Consider the following 25925-nt stretch of genomic DNA (forward strand, 5'->3'; position numbering starts at 1 on the left):
CAAGATAGTGTTTTACATAATATAGAGTTCATTTTCTACCAAGTATTTTTATATAGCCATCCATCCATCCATCCATCCATCCATCCATCCATCCATCCTCGTGTGTGTGTGTGTGTGTGTGTGTGTGTGTGTATACACGTGCCACAGTATATGTATGTAGAGAATAAAGGACAATTGTTGGAATCAATTCTTTTCTTCCAGCATGTGGGTCCCAGGAGTCCCAGGAGCCTAACTCAATGGTGCGGGAGAATTGTCTGTATTCTGTCAATCTGTTTATTTTAAATAAACGCTGATTGGCCAGGCAGGAAGTATAGACAGGAAAACTAGGCAGGAAGTAGAGGTGGAGCAAAGAGAACAGGAATATTCTGGGAAGCAGGAAACTCCCTCCACCATTCCTGCACAGACCACATCTTCTGTGGTCTATAAGCAAGACGTAATCTGCCTGGCTGAGAACGGTACCAACCATTGACTAACATCGATAAGAATAATGGGTTAATATAAGCTACAAGAGCTAATAAGAAGACTGAGTTAATGGGCCAATCAGTTTTATAACTTATGGAGATCTCTGTGTGATTTACTTTGGGACTTGCTGGCTGTGGGGTATCGGGCAGGATAGAAACCCCAACAAGCAGGCCCTTCATGTTACAACTCAAGTTATCAAACTTGGTGGCACGTACTTTTATTCTCTGAACCATCTTGTTATATTTTGCTTATTTGATTGGTCTCTGTCCAGGTAACAAGAATGCAGAAGGCTCACTTTTGTACCCACTAATGCCTCTCATAGAGTAGTCACCAGAGCTGCTCAGACGTGTTCACAGATATTAGGATAGATGACTATCTGGAAGAGATGCTCCTGGTGTCTATTCTTGGCATCTAGTCTATGCACCAAGCCTTCTAGATAGTTCTAACAGTTAAGTCTTCTTTCTTTCATTGCTTCCTTTTTGTCAGTCCACCAGATTACTCATTCAGGGTTGTGTTGAGGACCAAGTGAGAACCTGTATGTGCTGTAAATTTTGGTGTGCATAACACTCCTCGTGTGTAAGCATGAGGGAAAGTGGAGAGGAATGGATCCCAGCCTTTCTGCTTTGGCATTTGTGGTGCTGGCTTCTTCCAAAGGAGGAAGTTAATTAACATCCAGCCTATGGTGCTTTCTGGGCCTGATTCACAGCAAATGGTGAGCCACGGTGCCCTGCTCTGCAGCTGAATTTACACATGGCCTGTATTGGTGGGATTTCTGACAGGCATGAAGGGGGTAATTTATAGATGGAACACAAGCATAAACCAGTCATAGGTGAGAGCGAGAAATGTGTGCCCCATGGTGGAGTGGAGGTAGAGCTGGGCTCGGTTGTTCTTTTCGCACGGAGGACATGTCAGCCCTGAAAGACCCCGAGTCTGTTTCTTAAAACTGCAGCTGATGGACACAGCGGAGCTTTGTGTGGAGCCGAGGGTGACCCCTTGTAGATGGTGTCATCAACATTGCACACACAGTTTCATAGATCATTGTTGTGAGGCTTGATGGGTGTGCTCTTTAGTTTTTTAAATGATAAAAGGCATAAGGTACTTAAAGCTACCAACTGTGCCTTTAATCCCACTGTGGAGAAGTGGTTATTTTTGAATTGTTATTTTTTCCTCCTTTCTCCAGGTTTCCTTTTTCCTTGAAGTATACAAACACATTCTTTTCAATAGTGAGATAGCATCACACATACGGTTCTTCAACTGGCCTTTTCATTTAACAGAATATAATCTTGCTAGACTCTTGATCTGCGGCAGGTGCCCATCCAGGAGGAATGAGGTTGCTGTGGCTCTCGTAGGATAGTCTAGGCAGCTTGGCCCCTTGGCATTCAGTTGCAAGCTTGCAGCCGCATGATTTGGGCTTCATACACCCGGCATACCTGTCACATACAGCAGGGACTACAGAAACAGCCAGGAGGCCAGGAGCCTTTGCTCTTGGGTCACGATATCCTATTTTAGCCATGCAGTTAGGTGAGGCCATGCAGGTGGCTGAGACGGGAGCAACAACGTAGAAATGGCGTGTGCTGAAGCCTGTGTGTCTTGAATACAGGTGCCCTGCTAGACCTGACGTTGTGAGGAGAAGTTGAGCTAGTGCTGTCCAAGGTGAGATGTAAGGTTAGCAGCAAAGTGTAGTTTAGTTTAGGGGTTAAGAACAAACATGTTTGGAGTTGGATGGGAATGAGTTTCAATTCTGGCTGTACCACAAGCTATAAGTTACTTAACCATATCTATCTGTCTATCTATCTATCTGTCTATCTGTCTGTCTGTCTGTCTGTCTGTCTGTCTGTCTGTCTGTCTGTCTGCCTGCCTGCCTGCCTGCCTGCCTGTCTCTCTATCTATCTATCTATCTATCTATCTATCTATCTATCTATCTATCTATCTATCTATCTAATCTATCTATCTATCTATCTATCTATGTACTCAATATAAGTGCTCTAGTGGGAGATGGGTAACCATAGCACCTTCTACATGGGGTTTTAAGATTTAATGTGATAGTTTATGTCTAGCATCCTTGACAATAGACAATAGTGGCATAAATAAGAGTGTGCAACAAATAATAGATTTAGGTGAAGCTGTGGCAGGGATGTTTGTAGTCTAGATATGAGAGCTGGGAATAGGTCCTTTGTGTTCTTTGACTCTTCATACCCAGCAGTGTCTCTAGATGTTTATCCTGCAAAAGAGACAAAGCTTGCCACGCTGTCATTGGCCAGTCATCTTACCTTCCATGGTGTGTGTGTGTGTGTGTGTGTGTACAGTCATATCAATAGCTCAACTTCATTCCTAGAAAGACTTAATACGTGCTCTAGTGTTAATGCTTAGTACCACCAGGGAGGGTCTTACTTGTCTGAGCAAAGAAGAGGTGACCAGGAGACCAAACAATACAGGTACCTGGTGAATCAGACACTGATTTTATGCATGGCTGTTGCTGCTGCTGCAGAGTCATTTTGAAAGGCCACGATCCAACCCCATCAGCCTGGGTATCATTTGTTAGGCCTTCTCTTTGGAAATCTGGCTTCATCTTTATCTATCCATTGCACCTACCCCCTCATAAGCCACTGGAACACAGACACGTATTCCTTGTAAGTACCATGATGGGTGGATCTTGGGTTAGAGTTAAAGTGAATCACCTGAAGCTTTCTGTGTTTACTCTCATCTCCCAATACTCTTCCCTTCTTGGCGTATCGCCCTCTGGATTCTGAGAGCAACTTCTCTGCGTGCTCACCTGTTCGGGCAGTTTCTCTGTTTGCTGACCCTGGAGCTCCGTGGTTCCTCTGGCAGCTGCACTCCATAGCATCCTTGCTGACAGGCAAGAGCATGACCTTCGCTGGGCTGCACTCTCTCATCTTGACTCCTTGACAAACCTCGGCATTTCTGCTTTCCTGCCGTGCTTCACCTGTGTGTTGGATCCTGGCCAGTGTGGCGGGATCCTGCTTTTCCAGCCTTGAGTCAGGGCAGCAATGTTTTGGAATTTGATATCTCAGATGGGCTGAGAGTTTCACTCAGTTAAAAGCCGGAGCAGAAAATGAATGTAACCTTTACACTTCCCATAAAGCTGGCAAACACGCAGATGATGCGCAGAGCCTGGCTCTGAAGCTCATGCCTGCTAAGCACCTCATGGAAAAGGTGACCCAGCGTTGGCAAGATGAACGGTCACTTGGATTGACCAAAATGCTACCTCTTTCAAAGCAGAGCATGCTTAAGTTTTAGCTGCGGTCATTCCACCAGAGGAAGGGGTTGGGATGGAGGAAGTGATCTGGGAGCCTGTGCCGAGTGTCTTCCATTTGCTTCTCCAGAAACACCCTCTGCCCTCTCGTCTTCTCTCTGCCACGTCCTGCAGGCTGTCTGGGTTTCTCCTGAAATCTTGCATTAGCAGGAAGGATAGGCAGGAGCTGGGAGGAATGGAGAGACCATTTATTTGCCTAGTTCCTCTGTAGCGTCACTGCTGCATGCCCACAGTCCTTATTAAAGGCCATAGGCTCTAGTCAAGTTTCTTGACCTTTTATACCCAGGAAGATAAGAGGTCGTGCAATGCCCTTAGTGTTTCGCAATTGTCAGGGCACCATACCACCCCTTCACACTTACTCAGCAGGCGGTGCTTAGTTGTGTAAACAATCTTTTTACTATATATTTATCATATCAATGATCCCCTTATTATATATTGACCATTTCTGTTATCTTGTCTTCACTATACCTATGAACTGGGACTCATAAAGATGGCAGCTGGAGCTTGTCCAGGAGACTCAGGCCAATCTTCTCACAGAGATACTTGTACCTCCACACTCATTGCTGCGCTGTTTACAACAGTTAAGCTATAGTATCGGCTCAGGTGTCGTCAAGAAAGGAATGTCTATCAGTGTCTTTTCAAATGATCAAATCTTAGCTCTTCCCAGTCAGGATACTGCATGTTATAAAGCACATTCCGGCCTCTCCACTCTATCTGTGCCTTTGGGTGTGTTTTTACCCCTTCCCGTGAGCAGTGAACTTATCATCAGGACTGCAGGCTGTCAATAGCACTTGCTTGTGTTTACCCCACCAGCAGGGAACTCACGGAGCAAACACTCCTAACCGTAATAGACTGTGCACAAAGGAGGCATTTGCATCACTCTGCCAGGTCAGGAGCTTGAAGGAGACACCGGGGAAGGTACGAGGCTGGGCGGCTGCAGCATGAGACGGCTGCGTGCCCTCCCCATTCTCTCTGCACTGTGCAGGAAAAGCACCTTTGACAGGAGAATGACCCAACAGATAGTTTTCCAAAGCCGATCTCACAGGATCTCTGCTTCCATATACTGGAATACATAGGGCCACTCCTGAGAACCACAGACAAGTTATTCTGTGGTGAGATCATCCTCTGTTGAGATGGAGTCCATGACGAGGCCTTGGAAATAGAGCTATTTATCAGAAAAGGAGAAACAGTACATAGGGAAAGGAGCTGCAAGTCTGACCCCGGAGCCTCTGTTTGCTCATAGGGTATGCCACACTTGATAGGAGTAAGCTGTCTTGTTTGTGTCAGTGGGCATCTGACTCTGTTTCCAAAGAGAAAGGGTGTAGTACTTACCATGGGCATCTTGACTGGACTTTAGGAAGGCTGTGGCCACCTTTGCAAGGGTTATTCTTTATCACACCCTTCCAGACACTGCCTTTCAAAGACTCAGCATCCCATGCAAAGGCCTTTGTCACTTCCTGACCTATTCGCAGTCTCCTGGTAAGTCTTTACATCACTTTGTTCCCCTAATGGAAACTGTTGGTCCCTTCCGCTTGTTTGGTTTTAATGATGACTACCTGACATCAGGTACATCCTTGGCACAGATTAGGTACTCAGCAATATTTGTTAAAATGGATAAATGAATTAATACAAGTAATTTTTAGTGAGATGGACATAAACCACAATTCTAAGATGCAAACTACTCAAGGTCCTTAAAAGAAAAGGAACTGACCACCTGTTGAAGGACTGGGGATGTGTTAATTTTCTTGTAGTGGAAATGGGGGAGACAGAATGAAGAGCAGTTGCAGAGAGTGCCTTTATTGAGAAGCTCTTATACAGAGTTTCCAGTGTTCTCCCTTTGCCCAAGTTACTTACGCAAAGGTTATATTTATTTTCCTTATAAATCAGGGCTAAAGCTTAGTGGCAGAGTACTTGCCTAGTATGTGCAAGTCACTGGGTTTGATCCCCAGCAACACCAGAAGTAATAAAAGGTAGTAGGTGACTGTGGTGAGTTGAATCAGAATTACCTTCATGAACTCATCTGTTTGAATGTTTAGTCATCAGGGAGTGGCATTATTTGAGATGGATTAGGAGGTGTGGTCTTGCTGGAGGAAGGGGGTTCCTGCGGGGGGAGGGGCTTTAGTATGTCAAAAGGCCATGCCAAGCCCAGTCTCCACTTGTCACCTGCCTGTGGATCAGAATATAGTTCTTGACACCATGCATGGGACCCTGCCATGACAGCAGACTAGAATTCTGAAACTGCAAGTAAGCCCCAATTAAATAGTTTCTTTTATAAGCATTGCCTTGATCATGGTATCTATTCACAGCAATGGAACAGTGCTTAAGGCAGTGACCCCATGTCAAGAGTTTAATTAAGGCACTGTATGGACTTTTACTGGCACATGGCAAGAACAGTTTTCAATTGCTATTATTGTTGCAAGTAAGAAAATGGGATGTGGAGGAGGGAGAAAGGGAGAAGGAAAGTTTACTGAATAAGATTGAGTGTGAATCCTGGGAGATGGGAGATGCTGCTTAGTTCTGCAGGACCTTGTCAGGAATCCCCCGTCTCCAGCAATCACGTGCAAAGTGAAGGCTTCTGTGCCCTTGAGTTGCAGTTAGTGCATAGGGTTGGGTCTGGAGGAGACACTGGGCAATGCATGCGGGAGGATGGTATTGCTCCGTTTCATTTCCCCCCATTATAACAACAGGTTATTAAGAGAAAGAATAGCATACTACGCATGACACTTCTACTTTGATACACACGTAGCAGGGGACTCGCATGGCCGTATGCTTGCTTCACTGATTGATTTGGTGGAATGTTAGTATTGGAAAGAGTTTCATTGGGTTCAAAAGAGAAGGGCAAAGCAAAGAATAATTCCTCTTTTAAAATCCTTGGTCGTCTTGGACATGTTTTCTGCTCTCATCTTCTGTCCTTCAGGAAAGAGAGTTTGGAAATGCCTGGAAACAGTCCAATTGGTCAAGCGCTTTTTCTATGCAAGCCTAGAGACCTGAGTGAGATGTCAGAGCCCACGAACAAGCTGAGTACAGTGAGGTCACACTTGTAGTGCTCGTGCTGGGGAGGAAGAGTCGGGCAGACACTTGGAGCTTGCTGGCCAGACGGCTTAGCCCGTGTGGTTAGCTCTAGGCCATGAGCAACTATGTCTTAAAACAAGGTGTGTGGAAGCCGAGGGAACAACATCTGAGGTTCTCGTTCTACCTCTGCGTGTACACATATACATGTGCATGAAACACACAGAGAAAGGGGAGGAGGAGGTAGGGGGAGGGAGAAGGGATGATAGAATATAAGAAAAACAGCAAAGAAATACGATTTCTCCGAGTCTCCTTTGTCCTGGGGTATATGTATGGCAGCCTGGGCCTGCACAACTCCAAGCCATTATAATGGTTTTGGTATCCTTTGGGAGGTCCTTACTGCATATTTCTCCCTTTTTCTTCACACCTTCAACATTTCATCCACTCTTCTGTATTCCATCCATGAACTTGCTTCTTTTATCACCCAGGAAACACATGGCCAGAGCCCGCCTGGGTCTGTGCCGTGGGTTCTGCTTCCTGTACTTCCCATGCTCCTGCCTAGAACTCATCTTCCTAGACCCGGTAGCCTCTCGCACAGACTCTCTCCAGTGTTCTCTCTCCCTTCCGAGTTCTGATCGCAGGTGCATCTCAAGCAGTGTGTTTACATTGCCCTTGTATATGTGTAAAGCTGTCAGCTCTGTCCCCCCTCTATCTGATGTTCCCATTTCTCTGCTCTCGTTAAAGCAACCACAAAGCTTTTAAATGCTGTCTGCACTTCCCCGTGTCTCATTTCTTCTCGAGTTTTTCCTCCTCAGTCTTTGGTTTCTATAATTGCTTCAAAGGTCACCAAAGACTTCCATATCACCAATTCTCTGTGTTAATTCTTTATCTTTTTGGTTTTGCCAGTTCTTTTCATTCTATTTAGAAGTCCCTTTCTTCAGAATTCTTCACTGGGCTGCTGTGAAGTCTCTCACTCACTACCCCATGCTCCAAATTAACAGTCAGTTCTATTAGTTTTAGCTTTGTAGTGTATCAGGAATCTGTTGACTTTCATGCTTCCCAACTGCGAGCCTGCTCCCAGTTTTCACCTGTGCTGTTGTGATGGTCTTCAGCCGGCTTCCACATTCTGTCCCTTCCCAAGTCCATTCTTAACCCTACTAACCAGGCTCATCTATTTGAATTAGATGATATCAGTCATCCACTCAAAATTCCCTGGAGCTTTCCATTTCACTTCAAGTAAAAGGTTGAGGCATGGGGATGGCTGGTCTGCTGACCTAGGGTGACCTAGCTCCTTGATGCTGTGTCCCAAAGTACTCCTGTGCTGTCTCTCAGCCTTCTGCTGTACTCCCAGACTCTGCTGGATCCTAGAGCCTTACTGTGCCCTGATCATTCTAGACCCATTACAGACTCCAACCCTCAGTCTTTTATGTGTGCCATTTGTTCTCTCTCTCTCCCTCTCCCCATGTCTCTCTGTGTGCATGTGTGCATCTCTGTGTGTCTATTCATTACTTGTTTCTTCACTTCAAGTCTTTATTCAAATGCTCCTGTTTCTCCATGAAACCACCCAATACATCCTTCCCTCTTCACGCTCTTGCTCTTGTGTTTCCTGCTTGCACTTTTTATGTTACCTATTATTTTCAGTCTCTCCTTGTTGACACTTCCCTAAGAGGTGAGCCATATTTCAGCATGCGTGACCATGCTAAACCATCATGAAAACTAGTTACCTGTAAAGGGGAAACAGGGGTCACCATACCCAGCCCAAACCAAGCCAGAACATATCAGACATTCTCTTTCAAACAACAACCCGTTTCAACTTTTCTATCAATCTAGTTTGAAAATTCTGGCATATCAATTTAAACGTTTTATCTTATTTTTTGAAAAATCTAATAATTGTACCTGTTGATAACAATAGGTAAAAGATAACATTTCAATACATTCATATGTAACATGTACTAATCAGATCAAGGTACTTTTGATCATTAGTTTTAAAAATGATGTGTGTGTGTGTATGTACGTGCGCCTGTGCATGTGCATATGTCCACAGGCATTTCCATGTGTGTATGGAGGTTAGAAGATGACTTTCAGGATCTGTTTTCTCCTCACAATATGTAGGTCCTAGAGATTGAACTCAGGTTTGTCTGGCTTGGTGGCAAGCACCCTCTCTTGGTGAGCCATATTCCTGGTCCCCTTTGAGCTCCTCACTTTTAGTTTTTTATAAAATAAGGCAGGTTTTTGTGAACAATAGTAATATAGGGGACCACTGAAACCTTTTCCTATTGTACTTTGGTACCCATTCTCCAAATCCTTGTTCCTTGCTCTCTGACTCCCTTTCTGAGTATCTACTAGTGACTCGTTTAGTCTCTTTTATGTTACCTATTTTTGTTCGTTTGTTTTAGCTCCACATAGAAGAATAAACATGTGGCATTTGCCTTTCTTTTTTCTGGTTTTTCAATTCCCGCCGTGTCCTTCAGTTCCAAATGTTTGGGTGATGGATGACTGATACAAAGCAGAAGGAATAAGGCAGTTTATCCACTGGGTCTTGCTGTACAGGCTGTATGGAGAAACTATGCAGAATAACACAGTAGGAACGTCAAGAGCAAAATTAAGTGAAAGAGAAGCCCCTGTTCTTGAGCATGCATTCTGTTGCAAGACCTGAGTTAGGTCCGGGCAATGGCAAGGCAAATAAGAACCGAGTTCTATTATCCAGCTGTCCGCAAGCTTCTGGTTATGTCGCAGGGTGTTTGGAAGGTAGGCACAGAGCATATAGCGGAGATGGCACCTTCTCTGCCATGTGCATTGCAAGTGAGTTCGTGTTTTATTGCAGGGGTACCAAATTGCTTGACATTTGATCCATTTTCCTACACACGCTAACGTTACCTAAAAGGTTTTGATTCTACAAAGAACAGGATATCAATCCACACACCTACGAATACCTGATTTTTGACAAGGAAGCAAAAATTATCAACGGGAAAAAACAAATCATATTCAACAAATGGTGCTGACATAACTGAATATCAACATGTAGAAGAATGAAAATAGACCCATATCTGTCACCATGCACAAAACTCAAGTTCAAATGGATCAAAGACCTGAATGCAAAGCCAACCACACTGAACATCATAGAAAGAAGAGAAAGTGGAAAGTACACTTGAACACATTGGCACAGGAGACCGCTTCCTATATAGAACCCCAGTAGCACAGACACTGAGAGAAACAATTAATAAATGGGACCTCCTGAAACCGAAAAGCTTCTGTAAAGTACATGGTCAATAAGACAAAACTACAGCTTACAGAATGGAAAAAGATCTTCACTAACCCCACATCAGACAGAGAACTGATCTCCAAAATAGGCAAAAAACTCAAGAAATTGGTCATCAAAAGAACAAATGATCCAGTAAAAGAAAAAAAAATGGGATACAGACCTAAACAGGGAACTCTCTACAGACGAATCTAAAATGGCTGAAAGGCACTGAAGGAAATGCTCAACATCCTTAGTCATCAGAGAAATGCAAATCAAAACAACTCTGAGATTCCATCTTACACCTGTAAGAATGGCCAAGATCAAAAACACTGATGACAACTTATGATGGAGAAGTTGTGGGGTAAAGGGAACACTCCTGCATTGCTGGTGGAAGTGCAAGCTGGTACAGCCCCTTTGGATATCAGTGTGGTGATTTCTCAGAAACAACCTTTCTCAATACCACTTTTGAGTATATACCCAAAGGATGCTCAATTGTACCACAAAGGCAGGAGCTCAACTATGTTCATAGCAGCATTGTTTGTCATAACCAGAACCTGGAAACAACCTAAATGCCTCTTGACCAAAGAATGGATAAGGAAAATGTGATACATTTACACAATAGAGTACTACATAGCAGAAAAATTTATGATATCTTGAGATTTTCAGGCAAATTTATGGATCTTAAAAACATCATATTGAGTGAGATAACTCAGGCCAGAGAGACAATTATCATATGTGCTCTTTCATAAGTGGCTTTTAGACAAAAAGCAAAGAAAACCAGCCTATGATTCATAATCCCAGAGAACGTAGACAATAACGAGGACCCTAAGAGAGACATACATGGATCTAATCTACATGGGAAATAGAAAAAGGCTAGATCTCTCGAGTAAATTGGGACCACAGGGTATGGAGCTGGCATGGTTTGTTCAAAGCTACGCCACTCATGGGCTGAGTCTAGCATTTGGAGCAGAGCCCTTCTGCCTCTTGGATCGACTTCTATTTATAATTGTCCTTTAGAACGACTTCTCTTATTAGTATTTTTGCTTTTCTTCTCCCTTCTTAATTTTCTTTTATCACTCAGTTTGGTCTTGGGAACTAAGGGAGTCACTTGTGCATCCCTAATTGCAGGCTTATTTGAGGCATGTCTGAAAACACTTTTAGTTTGTACCCTGTCGACTGAACATAAAGAGGCCAACAAGACAAGGGACAATTAAAGCAAGAGTAGAGGCTAGTCATCTCAGGGATTTTCTTGTTATTATCTGCGAATGCCTTATCAGAGATGGGCCATTATAGTTTAAATGGTGAGAAGAGTATGAAAGGGGTTTGAAACTTCATCAGACACTTCCTGCTTCAAGTTGTAGCCCATTGTTTTCCAGACTCCAATTTCTTCCTCTACAATGAACAATAACTTTTTGATTAAACAGCTGGCAGTTACTATTGAATGCCTCACATTTAATAACAAAGTCTTCCTTGAGAACAGGAAATTTTATAAATTGCTTTGCTCTTCTTGGTGACTGAACTTCTAAAGTCTGACAGGACTGATAGCATGGAAAAACAAAAATTTCATTCAAGAAGACGATGATTACTTCAGAAAAGAAACAGCCTCGAACTAAATGAATAATTCAGAGTACATTCTGCAAAGCAGAAGTCAAGGCATACGCGTTGTCCGCTCTGTACACATTATTAAAAAACAATCAAGTTTGTATTGACACATTTATATTGGCAAGACCACAGACAGCAACTGAAAGAGGAAGAGACCATGAGAAGCAGCTTTGTAGAAAGGACTTTCTTGATTGGATTCTGTCTTCTTCATGGAGGCATCCACCGTTACCTGTTTAAGAAGGTGTGTTCTGCGTGATAACCCTTCATCTATTAGCTTCCACCCCAGCCACAGTCCGTCCTTCCTTCCTTCCTTCCTTCCTTCCTTCCTTCCTTCCTTCCTTCCTTCCTTCCTTCCTTCCTTCCTTCCTTCCTTCCTTCCTTCCCGATTGTACTAAACTTTTGGTCGACTCGCTTAGGACCTTGGCAGAAAGGAACTGATAGACACCTAAGGGTCATTCTCCAGAGCTGCACAGCAAGGCAATGAGAAGTCAAAATGAACCAGGAGGAACAAATGGAGACCATCCATCTCATGGGAGTTTATATTTCTTTTTATTAAAATTTTGAAGTTAGAAATATGATTGTATTATTTCCCTCTTCCCATTCCTTCCTCCAAACCTCAACGACACCCCCTTCCACACTAGGTACCAGGTCTTTTTCACGTCATTGCCTCTTTTTCTTTAATTGTTGCTATAGTTACTCGAATATATGTAGCACTATTGTCTGTCTATCTGTCTGTCTATCTATCTATCTGTCTGTCTGTCTACTCACTTGTCATCAGTCTCCCATTTACCACCATGTAACAGTTGCTAGTGGATATTATCAGGGGAACTCTTTGATTTCTTTGTATATTTCATAAAAGATAGGATGAGGAAGGTGTTTTTCCTTTGTGTTATTTTCCAGTTCTCCCTCCCCCCATTAGACAAGTAGAAAAATCTTTAGAAGTGGTCTTCCAGTGGGGAATACCCTACTTACATATTTCAAATTCCTCCTTGGATATGGTCTTATGCCATGCTCTAAGGACTGAGTTGCAAGTTTCCTTTGGCTGTATCTGTGATGTATTAGGATTTCCATGCAGATCCAACTGTTCTGTGGCAACAGACAAGCCAGGTATCTGCCAGAGATTGTCTACAGGAGACCAGGCTCGCACCTTTAAGTCTGATTTCTGAGTGGCTCAGAAATTGTCATTTTTAACAAACTCATGAAGTTCTTCTATGGCCTAGCCAAGTTTGGATATTAACAAGAGGCCTTACATTCAAAGTACATTCAAATTCTACAAATTCAGCCTCCATCAAGAGTCCCAGAAAGAGCCAAAGACTATGGATTATGTCTTGATATTTAGAGATACTAGCATTTGGGACCAGTGTGTAGGCTTTCAGACTACGGCTGTGTAAAAACATAAAGGAGAGAGAGGGGTGGTGAGGGAGAGAAAGAATTTTTTTTTGTTCTTTACCATGGCTACTAGACCCTACCATATTCCTAACGACATGAGTTGTTTGAAAATGTCAATCACCAGGCCTTTGGGGAGCTCTGCTTTGCTCTGGGAAGCTTCAAGCTGTTGCATGAGGAAGTGTACCCTTTCACTGCTGACAGATGGCTTTTGGATGCTTGTATATTAATGTAACAAGTAGCAGATGGAGGTGGGATCAGAAGACTTTCGATGTCCTGAGAGTCCCTGCTACCCATATATGTCCTCTATGAACAGCAGGCCTTTAATCTGCTGTAGGAAGACCACTTAAATCTTCACCTCAGGGGACAGAAAGACAGGTGACATGTACAGCTAGCTGGGGTATCATTAAGCACTGTGCTCAGTACATTTTGTCTGGACCCGTGGGAAAGATGGCAGCCCTGGCCGTGGCTTCAAAGTGTGGCTGGTGGCTCTGTTGACAGAGTGATTTGGGGGCTCAAACTCAACTCTCCTTCACACTGTGACTTCTGAGATCTCCTTACTTAAAAAGACTGAGAGCCGAGGTGGGGAGCGTGCTTATCCAGTAGAGCCAAGTGGCTTCCATGAGGGTGTTGTCAGTTTGTCTGAAAATACTTCAGACTAAAGGATCTTTTAGGTTACTTGCTGAAGATAAGAACATCTCTTTTCCTTAATAACATTAATAACATTGCACTTATAAAAAGCATTTACAACCTCATGAAATACTTTACAGACTATTTGCTGGGTATTTACAGAACATCTTTATAAGAGGGACTCCTGCTATCTAAAGCACCTAGGTGTGGTGGTGTGCCTGGAACTCCAGCACCTAGGAGATGGAGACAGGCAGACCAGAAGTTCAATGTCATCCTCAGCTACGTGGTGAATTTGAGGTTAGCCTGGACTACATAATCTATGTTTAAAATACAAAATGCATGGTTGAAAGCTCTGAGGTATGGTAACTTCCCCTAGGTCACAAAGTGTGAACAAGAGAGGTAAGACATAGTCAGAGGCTTGCCGGCTCTAATCCAGATGCTCTTTCTCTGTCTCCCAATGCTTCTGTCGTCTACCAGCTGGCTGTTTTCCTCTGCAAGAGCAGAATCCACTTCCGAGCAGAAGGCAGTGCCATGTGGTAAAGGTTTGCATCTGGGTTTGAATGTTGTTGTTGCCATTCATGTCAGAAAAGCCATTTCACCTCCGTGAGCATGTCAGTAGAGCAAACTGGGTGCCTGGTATTAAGATTATTGCAAGGATGATAAAGTGTGTACACTTACATACGACAGCTGGAACTCACTCAAAGTTTGCTCCTGTGGCTTTTGAGGCAAAGACTCTTTCTCTCTGAGTTTGATGTTAATGTGCTCAGCGGCAATGCTCTGCAGAGACAGGAGGATCACGGATGCCAGCCTGCCTTTCTCTGTGCCTGTTGCTCTGACTGCTAGCAATCCATCTTATCTTGAGCTAAAACTACACTGTTATCGTTCACCTAGTAGCGCATGTGTTAGTTGCTTGTCTTGTTTCTGTTACAAAATGCCTAACAAGAACAGCCTAAGGAAGGGAAGGGTCATTTGACTCAGTGTTCGAGGGAAGGACTCTTATGTTGGGGCAGGCATGGCGGCAGGCATGTGAGACAGCTGGTCATATTGAAGCCACCATCAGGAAGCAGGGAGAGGTGGACACTGGGTCTCAGTGGCTCACAAATGCATTACTTGTTCTGTCTAAGAGCCTAGTCTGTGGGATATGTTACCCAGAGTCAGGCTGGGTCTCCCCATCTCAAGTAATCTAATCTTGGAAGTTCCTCACAGACAATGCATGGAGTTTGCCTTCTAGGTGGTTCTAGATTCTGTCAAGTTGACAGTGTAAATCGTCACAGTGCACACTTCACTCCCTTGAACTTGAGCCCCTGGAGCAAATTGAGCTCCTTTCCAGGTCTCCTTCCTCATATTTGAAGACTTTGCCATGACCACCCATCAGCCTTCTTTAGACTAAGCCCCTGTCCTGCAGCCACTCATTCCTTTATTCAGCTACCAGGTCCTTGGCCACCTTCTCAAGAGTGTCTGTTTATTTTGTGAGTCCCGAGAATGACACATGATTATCTGAGCTGATTAACTCAGATTAGAATATTTACCTTCTCACAGTCCAGTTTAAACTCCCAGCATCCTTTGAACAGTCTGAACTCACGCAATGGAAGAGTGAAGACCTGCCTCTCCCACCATGCATATGTCTGTCTACTCTTGGCTCTCCCACAGTTTAAGAGGCTTGTATTTACTAAGCATGGCAGCTTTTAGTGTTAAATTTCATCTCTAGTTGACCCTGATTCCTGCCTATTAATGTCACCTCTAATCCCGATAATGTTGTATCAAGTCTCTTGTGACTAAAAGCTATGACCGTAACACCAGCTTCATAGCTCCCCACAGATTCAAGAAACACTGATACTGCCAAGTCACAGATAAAACTCTAAATATGACAGAATTACTTGACCTTGTTATTTGACCTTGATCCACAGTTTCGAAGCATATTAGGGTGACTCTGGCTTATGAACTCGGGAAGAGAGAAAGTGTTGGAAAGAAGTGGTGGGAGAAGGGCTGGTGGGATGGCCTGGTTTGTAAAGTGCTTACAGAACCTGAGTTCAAGCCCTAGCACCCACACTGAAAACAAAGCCCAATGCGATGGTTTTCCCTTGTAATCCCGGTATAGGGAGAGGTTCTCTGTGGGTTCCACGGCCAGCCAGCCCAGCCTAATCAGCCAGCCTCTGGCCAGTGCAAGACCCTATCTCAGAAAGCAAGATGAATGGCTCCCGAGGAAGGACATTTGAGGTTGTCTCCATAGACACTTCCACGCATGCACAACGTAGTAGAGACATTTAGATACACAAGAGCTATCAGGAAGGGACAGCCTCGTTGTCGTAGAGGTTCCGGTGAGGATAAAAGAGGACAATGCCAGGACTGAGTTGCTAGGGAAGAAACATGGGTTTGACAAGTGTTTTGTAAGTCAGTAGAGCAGGCCACATGCTGCCTGCTCTTGGAGAAGACTCCTCCTGGTGGGTTTCTGTATCCTGCTCTGTGGCCTTCCTTGTGGGGTTTGACCAATTCCTTGGGAACCCTGCTGCAGCCTTCTGGTTTGCATCCACAGAGACATCTCACAGATCGCCACGGTGCTGCCCGCTTTGTGTTCGCATTGGGGTTGATTTCACAGCCAGCTGAGGAGAAGCAGTTTGGAAACTTGCCCAGCTTCTGGCTTTGCTGTGGCCCTCCCTGCTGTGCCCTTTTGGATATAACAGGGAGTCCAGTTTGCATGTGTAGGGCGCATGTACCATTTGCTAGCACAGCTTCCCTCCCTGTGATGTTCTAGTTCTCCCTTCTAATGCCAGAGGTGCATTTTTACAGTTTGATTGTTTGTTGAGTGCTGCCTGGGTTTGTTAAGCAGGTGGATAGGCGGAGATTGCAGGAGGGCTTCTTGGGCATCCTTTCATGTCTTTCTGGTATAAGCTCCGTGGGCTGTGTGCTGCACGTTAGGAAACAATGAGCGACAGCCAGGCAACCTGACGGAAACTCAACAAGTGACTCGCTGCGCACAGCTGGTGATGTCCCCTGTCACAGTTAAGGAGCTTTGAGGGGCCTCTGAATGCTGTTCAGACCTCTGGACTGAACACTCAACAGTTGTGGGCATCAAGAATCATGTTAATGATATCAGATGGACGCCCTTTGTTTCTCTAGTTGCCCTCAAAAACCTGTTATGCTCACAGGTCATCGGGAGAAGGGGTGTATGTGTATGTCTTTCATAGTCTAAGGCAGAAGCCGGGCTTAGCGTGTGCCAGGTCTCCTATCACCACAGCAGCAGGACATCTGGAACAAGTGATCCTGTGTTCTGTGGAAGAAACACCTTAGGGAGTGCCTTGACATTCTTCTGGGAAGAGGCTGCTCTACACAGCAAAGCAGGGTTGCAGTAACTTCCCTCCTCAGGAGTGCACGGAAGCTTTTCTTTTGGTGGAGGCGAGCCTCAAGATCAATGTCTTCGGAATCAACCCATGCTTATTCAGTCCCAGACCAGCTGGCCTTGGTGGGCTCCCAATAAATCAGTTCCACTGTCACAGTGGGTGGGTGCATCCCTCGTGGTCCTGATTTTTTGCTCATGTTCTCCCTCCTTCTGCTCCTCATTTGGACCTTAAGAGCTCAGACCGTTGCTCCAAATTGAGACTCTGTCTCTACCTCGATCCATCGCCAGATGAAGGTTCTAAGGTGATATGCAAGATATTCATCAGTACAGGATAGGGTCATTTCAGGTTCCCTCTCCTTAGTTGCCCAAGGTACCAGCTGGGGACATATTCCTGGACACCTGCGAACCCCTCAAGAGTCAAGTCTCTTGCCAACCCTAAGATGGCTCCCTTAGATAGGATATATACTTCGCTGCTCCCGTATCCATCCTTCCTATATCCCAACCATCCCAATCCTCCGAGCTCCTCCCATCCTCCCCTTCTCATATTTCTCATCCCATTTCCCCTTTGCCCCATGCCACCTCACCCGCAAGTTCCCAGTTTTTGCCCTGGAATCTTGTCTACTTCCCCCTCTCCATGCGGATGACTATATGATTTTCTTTGGGTTCACTTTCTTATTTAGCTTCTATAGGATCACACATTATATGCTTAATGTCTTTTATTTTATGGCTAGAAACCGATTATGAGTGAGTACATCCCATGTTCCTCTTTTTGAGTCTGGGATACCTCACTCAGGATAGTGTTTTCTATTTCCATCCATTTGCACGCAAAATTCGAGAAGTCATTGTTTTTTACTGCTGAGTAGTACTCTAATATGTATATATTCCACACTTTCTTCATCCATTCCTCCATTGAAGGGCATCTAGGTTGTTCCGGACTCTCTGAGCATGGCGGTCAATGAAGACTGATGAGAAGCCAAGGACAATGGCACTAGGTTTCGATCCTAATACATGAACTGGCTTTGTGGGAGCTTAGCCTGTTTGGACGCTCACCTTTCTGGACGTAGATAGAAGGACCTTGGTCTTCCCGCAGGGCAGGGAATTTGGACTGCTCTTCAGTATCGAGAGGGAGGGGGAATGGAGTGGGGGGAGGAGAAGAGGAGTGGGGATAGGGGGAGGGAAGTGGGGGGAGGGCAATATTTGGGAGGAGGGGAGGGAAATGGGAAATGGGGAGCAGGTGGAAATTTTAATTAAAAAAGAATAAAAATAAATAAATAAGTAAAAAAAAAAAGAATGCCAAAGATTAACCAAAAGAAGAGAGAAAAAAAAGAATACCAAAGATTAAATTCAGACATTCTAATGTTGTCATTCATTTCTCTAATGTATATTATATGCCATAAAAAAAAAAAAAAAAAGATCAATGTCTTCATTCAGCGCCTTATTAGGACTTCATCATGTCTTAGTAAACAGGGATGTAACAGGTATCAATTCATTTGCTTTACACTGAAAACTCGTTCTCCAGTGTAATTGGGAAAGGTAATGGGGCCCCTTCAGAGGCCTCTCCTCATCCAGGAAAAGAAACCCCCGATTTCCCTCCTGTGTTGTGCAGTCCAATCTTTACATTGTGCAGTGTTGAGTCCCAAGGGCTTTGTTTGTAAAACAGGAAATGCAAGTTTTCCATAGAATACGTACTGGTCTTTTAAGCAGGAGGATGTTCTTGTTTAAAGTCACATAACGAGGGCTGTTCCTTCTTGATGTGAGCCCTGGGTCCCATGGCTGATTTTCTCCAGCTTGTCAGTTACCCTCTGCTGCTTGCTTTTCTAAGGCAGGGTTTATGTTTGACTGGATAGCTAATTTTGCATGACGTTGTATTAGAAATGCAATGCTTACACTTTACCCTCCTGATAGATGCTAATGGCATGCCCAATTCCCATCACCCCCCCAAACCACTTAATAGTCAGCACCTTGGTTAATGGCTCAAGTGAGCTTAAAGCCTCAGATGCAGGACTAAGGGGGAATGAGGTTTGTCTGCAGTCAAAAGAAGGGGTAGGTTTCAGATGGGTGTAGAGTACCGCGTTATTTGTGTCAGACTAGGAGAGTGTGATAAATTTAGTAAAAAGCAAAAAGATTTACATGATCTGAAGAGAAACTGCAGCGTTATTTGGGATGATGAGAACGTAGCCAATGAAAGCTGCAAGTTACTGGCTTGTCAGAAGGGTGGCTCTTGATCTAATTAATTTTCAAGTTGCCCACTGTTTCTCCTTCTTTCTGAAATACAGCTATCTGGCTTCCCTGTTGGCAGCATGACTGCCTGACAGAGTTAAATTTGCTACCCCCTCTCTTTTCTGGCTGGAAAACAATGTGAAGCGTTTGTCTTGTTTCTTTCCAGCTTTGTGTGTAAATCTCACGAGGTGGAGATGGCACAGGAAGACGAGAGAAAGGGACGATCGCATCTCACTGACTTTATTTATTTCCCCAAGGGTTATCTGAATAATGCCTCTCCTGAAGAACTCTTTTTCTCAGTCTGAATTATCCAGTTTCATGAATTGCTTATCATGACTTTTGCCTTGGTGGGCTTTCACAACTATCTGACTATCTTCTTCCAATCGTGAAGATTCAGGAAGCATCCAGTCATTCAAAGAAGACATCTATGCTGGCAAGGCAGTCTTCTTGACACTGGAAATGCGGACATAAAAATGACAAGGCCTCTGCTTTAAGGTGTCCACAGGACAGAGTCAATGAGCAGAGCACCCATTTTGGAGCAAAACAAGCTAAGTACCGGAGAGTAACCAGGTGGCCGGGAGGTGCTCTGTAGAGGGCTATCAGGAGCTCTCAGTAAATGGCACAAAGGAGCAGACACAGGGGTAGGTCCCAAGATCAAGGCTCCACTCCATCCATACCCTGCCAAGGATGGAAACGATGGTCATCAGGACCTGAGGAACAGCTTGAGGGTGAACACTCTGGGCCAAGGTCAGTAGAACAGCCAACTTCCTCCTTGGTCCGGAAAGGCAAGCCCAACTGTGACCAGGATCTTAGAGACGCTAGTGTGTTGTGGAGGTACAATGTTAACAGTCAAATGGTGGTGAGGGATTCAATGGGTCATTCTAGCATACCATCCCAGAGATCAGTAAGGAACCAACAATGGAGACAGTAAAAAGCCATAAAAATAATGCAATGTGTTTAAGGCCGCTTGTTCTGAATGCTTTTCCCTGCACATCGTCTCAATCTAGCAATTGTCTGACTCAGTGGGGCTGCAGAGAGTGACCCTGTCTCAGTCAAAGGAACTCACTCCTTCCTTCTAGATGAGTCAGTCAAGTGAGGACTTGTAATTTTTTTGGATGAATTGTACTTTTATGTTGTTGTTGTAGAAAAAGACATTGGCTTGTCGTGTGACGCGAGCATGCATCAGGATATGTAGCCCCTCCCTCAGAAGTCTAGATACTTCCTGAGTGATCTAAGGCTCGCCTCCCCTGCACTTCAGTATTTTCTCTGCAGACATTTACGGGCTCTGTGTTTCTGTGTTCTAACTTTTGGGAAGCAATAACTTGGCTACGGTTTCTGTAATGGCATCTCTTCATTGAATATATATAAACAGGCGGTACAGGAGAGTGGCCACAGCCTCGAGTTCAAAGTTTATCACCTATGAGCTGTTGCACCATGCTATGGCTATTAGTCTGGCTGGCGTCCTTTATGCAGAGTTTGCAGTTTTTTAAGCCCCCCCGGTGTTGCTATACATGTATTCACATGCATTCAGTGTGCCCATTCTGCCTGCTGCACGGATTCTCTACTGAGTCTTGCCTTTTGGAAGATGTTGGTTGCCAGGAAGGCAGCATCTTGCACTTCTCCGTGGCTTGAAGAGGAGATTCTGGTGGGGACATAGAACATTGGTGCGCGGGGCTGGAGAGATGGCTCAGTGGTTAAGAGCATTGCCTGCTCTTCCAAAGGTCCTGAGTTCAATTCCCAGTAACCACATGGTGGCTCACAACCATCTGTAATGTGGTCTGGTGCCCTCTTCTGGCCTGGAGGCATACACACAGAAAGAATATTGTATGCGTAATAAATAAATATTAAAAAAAAAAGAACATTGGTGCGCCAGTGTGGTGTGCATAGCCTGTGGGTCACCTGGTCCTGGAGGGCAGTGACAGACCTCCAATATTTGCTTCTGCCACTGTTTCTAAGGTACTGGAGTTGCCATGGTGAGAAGACGGGCAGGATGGGAAGTTGGTCTTTTTGATTATTTCATCCTCCGTGCTGTCATGCACTCTACTCATGTTGACTAAGCCCTCCGCCCAGCTCAGCGAGATGGGCTGGGAGTATATTAACTATAAGGAAGAGAGCACCTGCCCCAGAAACTCCTCTCTCCCTGACCGAGGCGGATGCTTGAAAATGCAGGCGAAGGCAAACGGCTTGGCAACATTTTCAATTTATTAGTAAAACAGCCCTGTAGAAAATTATGCTTCTGCCTCTCACTCCAAATACTGTGGTCTCCATTTCTTTCTAGGCTTTTTCGTATCCACCAATGTTAAACATAATTTTTCCATCGTTATCTCCCCAGCACATAAATAACCTTTTATTTTATGTCCTCTGCAGAAAATTATTTTTTATATATTTTTCTGTTTTCACAATCTGCATATTTATCATTTTTAATGACTATAGTAAATTCTTAGAAGCTGGTATATTTTATAATGTATGCTTTTTGCTCTTTTGTTGTTACTTGGCTTGTTTCTAGTTCTTTTTTTCACTATATTGCGCTGGGAACCCTTTAAGAGGAAGTATGTAATATATTGTTGTTCTAAAGCAGCTTTGACAAATTGTTTCATCCAAAAAGGTTCATTCAACACATAGAAAAGATTGAATTCCTGTGAAGAAAACATAGCCTATCTTCTGAAGGGAAATGTGTATCTCCTTATTTATGTCTTGAGTTTCCATTTATAATGGACAGATAATTAGTGCAAAAAGCCCTGATGTGTTTCATATTCCTAAAGAGGGTTTGAACACAGTCTTCCAAACTGCAGGCTTCTGGATATGCAGTTATGAGCTGCGCAGCTTGGGTAAAAGGCTGTGGGATGACAGCCCCCACCGTAACAGTTTCATTGTCTTTCCTTTTCCTCGGATAACTGGAAGTCTTCAGTTCTTCCACACTTTCCTTCTGAAACCCTTTTAGAGAAACACTTTGCCCTCCTGGGCAGTGAGCTCCACCGTAGTGCGGAGGTTCTCATGTACATGCAGAGTGAGCCGAGGAAGGAATGGGAGAAGCAGGAGTAGATCGGGCTCTCGCTTGGAATTGAAATGTACAGCTCTCTCCATCCCGCCCCATTGAGAGTCCTCTGGGCTCCCAGCACTGTGATACTAATCTTGGCGGTCAACCTGACACATTTGGAAAGAGAGAACCTCAGTTGAGGAATTGCCTCCATCAGATTGGCCTTCTGGACGTGCCAGTGGGGACATTCTCTTGATTAATGATTGATGTGGGTGGCATTGTCCCTAGGCGAGTGGGCCTGGGCTGTATAGGAGAGGAAGCAGACTGTGCCTCCGAGCCATCCAGTAGGCACCGTTCCACCATGGTCTCTGCTTCCAGCCAAGGAAACCCATTTCATCCAAGTTGATTTTTGTCATAGCAAACTAGAACAGGAGCTGAGTGGTACCTGCCAGGGGGAGAATGGAGGCTTGTTACCAGCTGGTCTCAAGAAAGCACAGATTTTAATATCTCTCCCTGGCTACCTGGTGTTGGCACGGCGGAACCAGGGTGGTCAGTTGTTCCTGAAATCCTGTCCTCTGTGAGTACACCTGGGGCATGGTGGATGTCACAGGTTGCCGACTTTGGTTTCATGTAGCAGGACTGTATGTGTCCATCTGTTCAAAGCTCGTTGCTTTATTTTCCTGTTACCCATTGTGGTGTTTGGAGTACAAGGCAGGTTTAATGAGTACTTTGTGATTGAGAGCCAGTGGGATGTGTTGATAGGCAGTTGTCCAGTCATTTACAGGGCTCTCTTGGGTGTTGTAGAAGTGAGCGATGGCTGCATCCCCTAAAACTAGAGTGCAACATTTACCTCCATTACCTGGGCACTGGAGTCAGAGGGATGAGGGCTTTAGCATAGTTCTATACATGGACTTTATCCCTGTTGGATGCACATGGTGGACCGGATATGCTTACATTCTCTCTACCTCAGATCGTTGACCTGTAACATGTGGATAACATCACTTTCCTCTGAGTTTGTGCAGGGGTAATTGCTCAGCGTGGACATTCAAAATACTGTCTCCTTATTCACACTCCCACCCTGTGGTAAGGGAGATATGGAAGGCATGAGTTTCCTAGACAACGTGGCCAGAACGGTCATGAAGATGATCTCTGTCATGGTACCTGTCATTTAAAGTATAAAACATATTAAACTCTTCAAACTAGCAGCTGTGTATAGGTATGCATCCCTGGGTTCTTTAAGTTCCTCTATTAACAATTTATGTTCTTTGTTCCTACAGGATCTATGAGCGTGTGATAGACCCTCCAGAGACCAACCTTCCTCCAGGAAGCAATCTGTGGCTTGGGCAACGGAACCAAAAGCATGGCTTTTTCAAAGTAAGCTCTGATTTTCATGTATATTGAGAAATGCTTAACTTTCTTTTTATGATTTTAATTAGAATGTAGTTAAATCACTTCCTCCTTTCCTCTTCGGCCTCTCTCACAGTCCCCTCAACTCTCCTCGAAATTTTGGCCTATTTGCTTTTGATTATTGTGCTGGTTTGAATGAGAATGGCTCCCATAGACTCCTATACTTAAAGTTGGTTCTTAGTTGGTGGATCTTTTGGGGAGTATTAAAGGTGCAGGTTTGTTGGAGGAAGTGTGTCACTAGGTAGGGGTAGGTTTTGGAGAAGCCTAGGCCATTCTCAGTAAGTTCTCTCATGTTGCCTACTGTTTGTTTTCTCAACAAGTAAACTGTCACCTACTTACTACTCAGCGCCATGCCTGCCAGTCTGCCTGCCTGCCCACCACCATGTTGCCTATCATGAACTCTACTGCCCTTTGGAAGTGTGAGCCCTAAATTGGATGCTTTAAGTTGCCTTGGTCATGGTGTCTCTTTGCAGCACTAGAAAAGTAACTAAGACAGTGATAAGGTTACACATACATGCATACATTACAGCTATAACATGCTGAGTCAGTTTGGTGTTAAATTTACATGTGTATAATTTCAGCAATGTCTGCTTGGCATCTGATAACCAATTAGAGGATTCTGTTCCTGGGAAAGTAATTCTCCCTCTCTCAGCAGTTGTCAGTTGCCCAGAGTTCTTGGTCAGTAATGGCGTCCCTTGGGATTTCTTCCTTCCACATTTACATGTTTATTGGTGTTGTCATTGTTTGGAACTTGTTAGGCCGCCATATTGTTCAGAGATCATGGGTCTAGCTTCTCCATCATGTCTAGGAGACAGTTACTCATAGTGGCTTCCTGATCCTCTAGCTCTTACAATCTTTCCACCCCCTCTTCTGTGTTGTCCTCTGTGCTTTAGGTGCAGGCAATATTTCTAGGTGTGTGTATACACATGGGCATGGTATAACAATTGAACACTTACAGAATACATATGGTTTTAATTCACTCAGTGGCATAATGACTCTTAAAAGTCAGTGTTTTGAAAGTAGACAGAGAGCTGAGTGGTTTACCTAATGGCTTACTGTGTTGCATGCCCCTTGGATAAAACACCCAGCTCTCTGTCCTGGTAAACCTGGGCATTCCAGAACATAAAGGACTCTTTGGGTGTATCTCATTAACTCTTAACTCTCGGAGATTTAAATAACTGTGGTGGTGTTTGAATGAGAAGGGCCCTTAGAGATTCACGTGTTTGAGAACTTGATTCCCAATTGGTGGAACTGTTTGGGAAAGACCAGGAGGTGTGTTCTTGTTGGAGGAAGTTTGTTACTGGGGTCTGGCTTTAAGCCAGCACCATTCGGAGCTACCTTTCTTGGCTGGCTTCCTGTTCATGGAGTGAGATGTGAGCATTCAGCCGCTGATCTAACTGCCTGCCACAGCACCTTCACCCACCATTGTAGACTCTAAGCCTTCAGAATTGTAAGCACAATTAAACTCTTCCTTTTTTATAAGTTGCCTTTGCTCTTTTATTATAATCACAGCAATAGAAAAGATTGGGTCCATCATCAGCACACCTGTTGATTGAATCTGGGATAAGGATTTATTTATAAAGTGAAATCTCAGCCTCTTTGAGTTTGGCTTTCTTGGTTATAAAGACGATATAGTAACTGCTTTGTTGTTTTTGTGGAAACATAAAGGCACCGGGCTAAAATGAACTGAAAACGTAATACCATGAAATTTTAAAATATTCTTGTTCTATAAAGAATGACATACTTTTGCCTCTGGCAATAGGACAGACTTTATATTTTAAGAGTCCTCCCGGTTTGAAATACCTATAAATGCTTGATAAAATACAGGTGAAATCTTTTAAAATTCATCTTTGTACTTACAAGAAGAAAAACCTGTAGGGACTAATATATGAAGGAGAGAAAAAAATCAGAGAGTCTATTCCAGACTGGACACATAGCACCTTGGCTTTCTCCTATAAAAATTAAGATGTAATTCACACATAGTGCAAGTCACGTCTCTAAATGGACAGCTTTGTGAGCTTGAGAGTTTTTAGTTCATCTCTGAAGCTGATGTGAAGATAAAGAATTGTCCCATCATCTCTAGCTTACTCCTCCTGTCCTTCTTCTCTTGCATGTTCCATAAATGAAATCAGTTGTGCATGAAGACATTTGTGTAACTATGCACATTGGAATTCATCCAGGTGGTTTACTCCTTTCTAGTGTTGAGCCATGTTCCAGTTTTTCAGTATGATTGACTACAGTATATATGCTTACTTTTTGATAAATATGACTGAGCAACTTAGGAGAAGAAAAGATTTACTTGGCTTCTACTCTATGTCATCGTCCATCATTGAGGGAAGTCAGGGCAGAAACTCAAGCAGGAACTTGAGCCAGAAACTGT

General features: G+C 44.1%; 1 protein-coding gene across 2 annotated transcripts in view; it reads left to right on the plus strand.

The window, feature by feature from the left end:
• Window positions 1–25925, plus strand: part of Nell1 (neural EGFL like 1) — an 841294-nt gene that overhangs the window by 150803 nt on the left and 664566 nt on the right. For both annotated transcript variants that reach the window (XM_057756047.1, XM_057756048.1), the window contains exon 5: window positions 23416–23512. In XM_057756047.1, the coding sequence (XP_057612030.1) occupies window positions 23416–23512 (97 nt within the window). The remainder of the gene's footprint in view (window positions 1–23415; window positions 23513–25925) is intronic.

Source organism: Chionomys nivalis, chromosome 23, assembly GCF_950005125.1.
Source record: "Chionomys nivalis chromosome 23, mChiNiv1.1, whole genome shotgun sequence".
NCBI lineage: Eukaryota > Metazoa > Chordata > Mammalia > Rodentia > Cricetidae > Chionomys > Chionomys nivalis.